This window comes from Xenopus laevis, chromosome 8L (genome assembly GCF_017654675.1).
Source record: "Xenopus laevis strain J_2021 chromosome 8L, Xenopus_laevis_v10.1, whole genome shotgun sequence".
NCBI lineage: Eukaryota > Metazoa > Chordata > Amphibia > Anura > Pipidae > Xenopus > Xenopus laevis.
The window spans coordinates 2,608,339-2,617,331 of record NC_054385.1 but is presented as its reverse complement, the minus strand read 5'-3'; the positions used below and the strand labels follow the sequence as shown (position 1 = coordinate 2,617,331).

The following is an 8,993-nucleotide window of genomic DNA, read 5'->3' as shown; positions in this document are numbered from 1 at the left end:
AGCAAATTCCACTTCTTGCCCTACTGTCTCCATCTTGTCCTACTGTCTCCATCTTGTCCCACTGTCTCCATTTTGCCCTATTGTCTCCATCTTGCCCTACTGTCTCCATTTTCTCCTACTGTCTCCATCTTGCCCTACTGTCTCCATTTTGCCCTACTGTCTCCATCTTGCTCTACTGTCTCCCTCTTGCCCTACTGTCTCCCTTTTGACCTACAGTCTCCATCTTCTCCTACTGTCTCCCTTTTGTGCTACGGTCTCCATCTTGCCCTACTGTCTCCATTTTACCCTACTGTCTCCCTTTTGCCCTACTTTCTCATTATTCTCTTACTGTCTCCATCTTCTCCTACTGCCTCAATGTTGTCCTATTGTCTCCATTCTGCCCTACTGTCTCCATCTTGTCCTACTGCCTCCATCATGACCTACTGTGTCCTTCTTACCCTACTGTCTCCATCTTGTCCTACTGTCTCCATCTTGCCCTACTGTCTCCATCTTGCCCTACTGTCTCCATCTTCTCCTACTGTTTCCCTCTTGTTCTACTGTCTCCATCTTGTCGTACTGTCTCAATTTTGTCCTACTGTCTCCATCTTGTCCTACTGCCTCAATCTTGTCCTACTTTCTTCATCTTTTCCTACCACTTCCATCTTGCCCTACTGTCTCCCTCATATTCTACTCCAATCTTTTCCTACAGTCTCCATTTTGCCCTACTTTCTCCATCTTCTCCTACTGCCTCAATTTTGTCCAACTGTCTCCATCTTGCCCTACTGCTTCTATCTCACTCTATTGACTACATCCTGTCCTACTGTTTTTATATTCCCAAATACAATTTCTGCTATAAAAGCCCAGTAGATCCAGGCCCCAGGACAGACAGTAGAAGTTCACTGATCCATGTGCATGCTTCATTTAGAGGATTCATTTCATTTACAGGCGACTCTCCTTTACACCAGTCAGTGACAGGTATGACAGATAGAGTTTCCTATGAATAAATCAGTTCCCTGTGGCCCAGCAGTTGGGATTTATTACTGTGCTAATGTCTATGAATCTAATATCTCTTATTTAGATACTATAAAGACAAACTGGCCATTTAACCCCAGATACAATGAGGCCTGGAGAGACTGGTAGAGACTCAGTAGAGTTAATGGGATGACATAGGTGCAGGTAATTACCCCAGGCAGGCGGGTCAGGGGTCGGAGAGGTGAGAGAGTTTCAGCCAGTGCCGCTCTGCTCCTCGTCTCTCCATTCATTCCTATGAGACAGGGAACTGTCCCTGGTGCTGAATTCCCATCCGCTCGCTCTGCGCTCCTCAGCCTGACAGCGGCCCTCGATTACACACGCCTAGTTGCCCGGGAAACGAGAGACGCGCAATGGCGAGCGCCACGGACAAGAAGCGCGATTTAAAGGGACTGGACAAGCGGAAAGTGGAGGCGGCGGAGGAGGAGGCCAAGGAGCGCGGGGTCGGGGGGCTCATACAGTCACGGCGGGTAGGTGGAGTGATGGAATCAGATAGGAGAAGAGAACTGGGGCAGAAAGAGGAGTATGATGTACAGAGGGATATTCTGAGACCATTACCTGTTGGTTTTCATTTTTTATTATTTGTGGTTTTTGACTTATTTAGCTTTTTATTCAGCAGCTCTCCAGTTTGTAATGTCTGGTTGCTAGGGTCCAAATTCCCCTAGCAACCATGCACTGATGTGAATAAGAGACTGGAATATGAATAGGAGAGGCCTGAATAGAAAGATGAGGAATAAAAAGTAGCAATAACAATACATTTGTAGCCTTACAGAGTATTTGTTTTAGATGGGGTCAGCGACCCCCCCATTTGAAAGCTGAAGAGAGTCAGAAAATGATTGAAAAACTATAGAAAATAAAGAAGACTAAATAGAAAAGTTGCTTACAATTGGCCACTCTAGAACATACTAAAAGTTAACTTAAAGGCGTAGCATCCCTTTAATGTATGAGCACCCCCCCCCAAGAAACTAGGGGGCAAATTTAATAAAGGGCAAAGTGACTAACACTGGCGAAAATTCGCTAGTGCGAGGTCATTTCGGAACTTCGTCAATTTACTAACGGTCACCGGTGTAACTTCACTAGCGAAGGAGACAGACCCTAGCGGTACTTCGCTCCCTTACGCCAGATGAATTTGCGTAGTTATGTCCATTCGCCAGAGCGCAAATTCACCTGGTGTAAGGGAGCGAAGTACCGCTAGAGTCTGTCTCCTTCGCTAGTGAAGTTACACCGTTGACCGTTAGTAAATTGTCGAAGTTCCGAAATGACGTCGCACTGGTGAATTTTCTAAAATGCGGATTTTACTGAATGTTGCCTCTTGCGCCAGACTTGCCTTCACCCGCTCAGACCAGGCGAAGTGCAATAGAGTAGATAGGACTTGCTTCAAAAAAAAAGTTTACATTTTTCCTAAGTCCCAATAAATGTTGCCGACTTTACATTTTTTAGGGTGATAAGCTGCAAAAGAGCGTACATTTTTTCTGGGGTAACCGGCTTCCCCCCTACATTTCCTAACATACGGCACATAAACTATACACTGGGCTCACGTGTAGGGCAATGTAACAACTTTATTTTATTTTATTAAGGTTTCCCAGGTTGTGTAGTGTAATGTATTTGCTGCAACATATACGTCCATTGTACTTTAACTTCTCGCCGTATGCAAATTAGACATCGCTAGCGCAACTTTGCTTCGCTTGGCGCAGTAACGCTAGTGCAACTTCGCCAGCGTTTGGCTCACTGGCTGCAACTGCAGATTTTAGTGAATTAGCATTGTCCTGGCGAACCTGCGCTTGGCGAAGTGTTGCGATGTGAGCAAAGCCGTCGCTGGCGAATTTTCAGAGGTTAGTGAATTTCTGAAACCAGGGAGCCTTGCGGCAAAACCGAGAATTGGGTGCAGGGGGATTCTAAGACCAGATTGCTATAGGGTGGCATCAATAGTAAATTCAGCCCTGCAGAGAGACCATGGAAATGTTCCAGAAGAATAAAGCTCAAAAGAAGGACAGACTCACTATTCTTTTGCTTTGTGACCTTCCAGTGTGTAAATGCACATGATAAAGTAACAGGGCACCCCGTATCCTGGGCATCACCCTATGAGAAGAGAAGCCCCACCCAGAGACCAGCCTGGAGGAGCACGTGTAACATGGAGAATGGGCGCCGGGCAAGGTAATGGCTCTGAATATAAATCTTATAGTCACTACTAATGATAGGGGGCTCACACATAATCATTTGCCCCTGTATAGAAGCAAGGGAAACCCTCAGATATTACTTATACATGGCTTATGTTACTTGGCTGGGTGGGTCAGATCTTACTTGGCAACTAACCCCCCAATAAACCTTCTTCGGATCCCCAGACCCCCAGTTCCTACTTGTGCCGGCGCCCCAGGCCTTCCTACGTGGGCATCGGATCTCCAGCGGAAAAAATTGACTTTAACTAATCTCCAACTGGATCCAAAGGTCGGTGTCTTGTCTTGAGATGAGTTTTTATCTGTAAGATTAGCAGTTTATTTAATGATGGGCCGATAGGAACAGCTCCAGGGTTTTATGGATCATAAATAAAAGATATTTACTGCGAGTAGTAAAGGTGCAGGGAGTAGGGGCTGATTATTCCTTCCTGGAGCCTGTGTTTAAAGGCACAATATGCCAAATGTTTACTTCCCCTTTCCCATATAAATGCTATGTACAATATATTATATAATATATATTAATATCTTTGCATTGAATCCTGAATGATGAAGAGAGGAGCTGGAAGCAGAACACCAGGACTATCAGTCGAGCCCAAGTTTCTGAGCACCCCAAATCACAGAGAACAGAAACCTCAGCCCCTCATACCTGTACGGGTACAAAAAGCAAGGTAGGCACTGACACTCTTTAAAGGCAAACTACACCCAGAATGTCGTAAAAGGCATTTCTAAGCACCTCCCAATATACAACTGAATGCAGTATCTGTTTATCCCTTTCTGTTCTCGTGAATCAATGTAGCAGATATCAGTTCTGTTAATCAGTTGGCTTCTGCGACAGTGTTTCAGGAGTCAGAACCAGCAGTGCAGAGAATACAAGCAGCCAGACAAATACTGCAATTACATTGACCACAGAAAAATCTACGGACTTGCAGTTCCCTGATTCTTAGCCAATGACTGTCTAGTTTTATCTGGTTTCCTATTCCACTTCCTCTTTATAACTTTACGTTACCTTTCTTCCATTTAGGTTTTCCCCTTAGACACAAATTTTAGTTGCCCAGAATCTTTGTATTTACACATATGCTATAAAGTCTGCCTTGCCTGCGTCATTCTGCAATAACATCATCTGTTTATAGTCACTAGATGCTACTGGGATTGGCTCATTAAAACAAAAAAATACAAATATGCAGAGAAGGAATGTTCTGGGCACACAATAAGCTATACCCTCATACTGTACTGTCTAAGGGAATCAATATGGCACCTCCTCCTCCCATATGTATAAATACAAATATACAGAGAAGGAATGTTCTGGGCACACAATAAGCTATACCCTCATACTGTACTGTCTAAGGGAATCAATATGGCACCTCCTCCTCCCATATGTATAAATACAAATATACAGAGAAGGAATGTTCTGGGCACACAATAAGCTATACCTTCACATGCTACTTTATGATGCAGTTGTTGTTCCTTGCAGCTATCTCACTGTGCAGAGGTTCATACTAGTCAATTCCCTGGTCCAAAGTCTTAGCCCTAAGATCAAAGTTTTTTTCAGCTGGAAAATATAATGATAATACAAGAGTGATACTGAGAGTTCCCTGTATAACTCAGCCTGCAGCCTTGTGCCTTTATATGGTCACAGAACAACCCCTCAGTGACTTCTAATATCCTTATCATTTACAGTAGGGGGTACATTATCCCTTATAATACATGAGTGATACTCAGAGTTCCCTGTATAACTCAGCCTGTAGCCTTGTGTCTTTATATGGTCACAGAACAACCCCTCAGTGACTTCTAATATCCTTATCATTTACAGTAGGGGGTACATTATCCCTTATAATATATGAGTGATACTCAGAGTTCCCTGAATAACTCAGCCTGCAGCCTTGTGCCTTTATATGGTCACAGAACAACCCCTCAATGACTTCTAATATCCTTATCATTTACAGTAGGGGGTACATTATCCCTTATAATACATGAGTGATACTCAGAGTTCACTGTATAACTCAGCCTGCAGCCTTGTGTCTTTATATGGTCACAGAACAACCCCTCAGTGACTTCTAATATCCTTATCATTTACAGTAGGGGGTACATTATCCCTTATAATATATGAGTGATACTCAGAGTTCCCTGAATAACTCAGCCTGCAGCCTTGTGCCTTTATATGGTCACAGAACAACCCCTCAATGACTTCTAATATCCTTATCATTTACAGTAGGGGGTACATTATCCCTTATAATACATGAGTGATACTCAGAGTTCCCTGTATAGCTCAGCCTGCAGCCTTGTGCCTTTATATGGTCACAGAACAACCCCTCAGTGACTTCTAATATCCTTATCATTTACAGTAGGGGGTACATTATCCCTTATAATACATGAGTGATACTCAGAGTTCCCTGTATAACTCAGCCTGCAGCCTTGTGCCTTTATATGGTCACAGAACAACCCCTCAGTGACTTCTAATATCCTTATCATTTACAGTAGGGGGTACATTATCCCTTATAATACATGAGTGATACTCAGAGTTCCCTGTATAACTCAGCCTGCAGCCTTGTGCCTTTATATGGTCACAGAACAACCCCTCAGTGACTTCTAATATCCTTATCATTTACAGTAGGGGGTACATTATCCCTTATAATACATGAGTGATACTCAGAGTTCCCTGTATAACTCAGCCGCAGCCTTGTGCCTTTATATGGTGACTTTTAATAAATCCTTATGATGTATTTGACCCTCAACTCTTTTCTTGTACAAGGCTGAAGATTATGGACCCAGAGAGAGTCAGGACTTTACGTTCTGCCGGACTGCACGTTCCAGTAGCAGGTTGGTAACAGGACGGACTGACCTGAGATGCCCTATTCTTTGTGCTACAGGCAGTTTGTTTGTTTGCCCAGAGTGTGAATGTGAAAACCAGATGTCCCCTGTGACATTACAGTTGCACAATGTGCCCAGTTACTGGTTTTACTTTCCCTTCAGCAATCATTAGTACATAGTCTGCTCCCCAGCACCCGGGAATTAAAGGAAAACTTGCATGGAAAATCCGATGTATGTGGTTTAATTCCCTTTGGGCACAAGTCATTTAGACATATTCTGCCCCAAACATCACAGTTCTGTCATTGTGTATTTGTAGGAAACACAGGAGTGAGGCTAAATATCCCGAGGAACAGTCAACTGGCTCTGAGAACCAAACCGCTCGCCCCTCCAAAAAGGCCAACTAAGCACACATGCTCCGCCCCTGCTCTGAACCGGAGAGAAACTGCCCCCATTATGTGGTGAGGGGGTTCTAGATAAAGTGATGACATGATTAATTTATTGTTGTTTCAACCTTAGAGAATAAATATTCAGCTTTACACTAATCAATGTATTTCTTCATTCCCCGAGAAGCCGTAAGGAGCAAACGGAAAAGGAGGAGCTGAGCAATCCCAAGGAAGGTCTACTATTGGCTCAGCAGCTGGAGCATATTGATCTAAGGGAGGAGAACACCACACAATCATATCTGGATAGAGCACCGTCAGTGACTATTTACCTGGATGGACCTAAACAGAGTGCAGAAGAACAGTGCTTGAAAGACGTGGAGAGTATGGACAACCAATCTTCATTATTAGAAATGGAGGAGACAATTAGCAGTAAAAGTGATTCAATAAAGATGGTGACTTGCAACCAGAGCTACAGGACACCATGCTATGTTCAGACAAAGCTCTCAGGGCAAGATTGCTCTCTACTACAGTCTTTAGACCACAGGCAAGAACAGTTTTCAGAAGAGGTTGAAGACCACAAAACTGTAATACATACCTCAATGGAGGTCTCAAGGCAGGCCAAAAGACAAGGAACTGTAGGCTGTACCCAAGTACAACGTTCAGAACAGGCTGAAGGGCAAGGAACTGTAGATTGTACCCAAATACAGTATTCACAACAGACTGAAGATCAAGGAACTCTAGAGCGTAGCCAAGTACAGCTTTCAGAAGAGCTCGAAGGCCATGTTACTGTAGAACATATGCAAATGGAGGTCTCGAGGCAGGCAAAAAGTCAAGGAACTGTAGGCTGTACCCAAGTAGAACATACAGAACAGGCTGAAGGCCAAGGAACTGTAGATTGTACCCAAATACAGTATTCACAAAAGGCTGATGATCAAGGAACTCTAGAGCATAGCCAAGTACAGCTTTCAGAAGAGGTTGAAGGCCAAGGAACTGTAGATTGTACCCAAATACAGTATTCACAAAAAGCTGATGATCAAGGAACTCTAGAGCGTAGCCAAGTACAGATTTCAGAAGAGGTTGAAGGCCATATGCAAATGAAGGTCTTGAGGCAGGCCAAAAGTCAAGAAACTATAGGCTTTACCCAAGTACAATGTTCAGGAAGGACTGAAGGGCAAGAAATTGTAGTCCACAACCACATACAGCTTTTATCAAAGGCTGAAGACCAAGAAGCTGTAGACCACATAGTCAACCACCCATTTATTTGTGTAAGAAATTCCCAGTCGAAGGCTGTAGGTCTCAGCAGTGACTCTTCTGACTCAGGTCTGGACTTGGGCTGTAGCTCAACTGAGGGTGTAATAGAAAATCCTGAGCATTGGAGCTCTGCAGAGAACCAGCTGAAAAGGGACAATATTATAAGGAGGAGTCAGGGGGTATTAGTACTAACGAACAGCACGGACGAGAACGCCATCTTCATACCCAAATTAGAGTTTGCCTTCACACCAGACAGTAGTGTTGACTACAGTGTATTACCTCAACCTAAATGGAATCATCTAATGAAGCGCAGTGAATCCCAGAGTATATATACCCCCCGGGGCCCTTCCCTAAGCAAGAGCATCAAATCAGACAAGTGTAAGTCATCCTTGCTTGTAGGGGGCAGATCTGAGAACTACCCAAGCTCCTCTGCATCCACCAGCACCAACAACAGGCATTTAGGTACAACAAACCCTAACTGCCCTCTGTACGGGATCGTAGATCTCTCGCTCTCATTTCGGGATAAATTCTTAGCCGAGACCGTCCCGTCAGACATTCCGAAAATACTTCTAACCGACGAGGAGAATGAGGATGACTAGACTGTCCGCTTAACCCCAATTATACAAACCAACAACAGTCTTTTTTTTTTTTTCATAAACCTCAGAAACGGACGACCAATGCAGAACTGCAACTCGAAGAACGATCTGTTTTTGAACCAATAAATCGACAGCTCAATGGGGCTTCTTTCATTGTATTTGTGTGTGTGTCTGTAGGACAGGCCTAGGGAATGTAGGATAGAGTAGTAACATTGTTGCTCAGTCTGCTGTTTTGGCAACTATTACACAACATATTATGTCACTGTGAGCAGTAAGGGCTATAAAGATCTTTTCTTTTGAAACCATGCAGCCGGCAGAGGACATTAAGTTATATAATCTCCATGAACCTCTGCCAGAGTTCCCCGTGATAGCAATGACTTTTGGATCACACTAGAATCGCCCTTGCCCTCACTGCAAGGACTCGTTACTGTACAATACAGAACCAACATCAGATAAGGCATTTCCCTCCAGGTTAAGACATGATAATTAGCACCACTTTATCTAAAAGCTGGAGCTTTGAGGGAAGGTCTGTCATCATAAATTAGACATGAGGGACAAATCGAATCATGAATAATTTAACTATCTTTCATGAAAAGAATAGGTAGAAATGGGGTATCCTACTGCTGCCAAAGCAGGGCACAAATGGAGGCAACAGCAGACAGCACACATGGGTCACAGCCAGGACTTTCTCTGAAATCTCCGCATTATTCTAAAAATGCAATAATTTTAACTGTAGGTGGTGCACTTTCTCCAGGGTAAAATGTAAAGGGAGA

At 43.7% G+C, this 8,993-nt stretch overlaps 1 protein-coding gene across 1 annotated transcript; it reads left to right on the top strand.

The window, feature by feature from the left end:
* The first annotated feature begins 606 nt into the window (after window positions 1–606).
* LOC108698160 lies at window positions 607–8,906 on the top strand. Its single transcript, XM_018229438.2, has 7 exons — window positions 607–1,478; window positions 3,035–3,162; window positions 3,351–3,453; window positions 3,735–3,850; window positions 5,932–5,999; window positions 6,307–6,448; window positions 6,561–8,906. Exons 1-7 carry the CDS (start codon window positions 1,362–1,364, stop codon window positions 8,221–8,223), a joined length of 2,337 nt encoding a protein of 778 aa, XP_018084927.1. The 5' UTR covers window positions 607–1,361; the 3' UTR covers window positions 8,224–8,906.
* The last annotated feature ends 87 nt before the right edge of the window (window positions 8,907–8,993 follow it).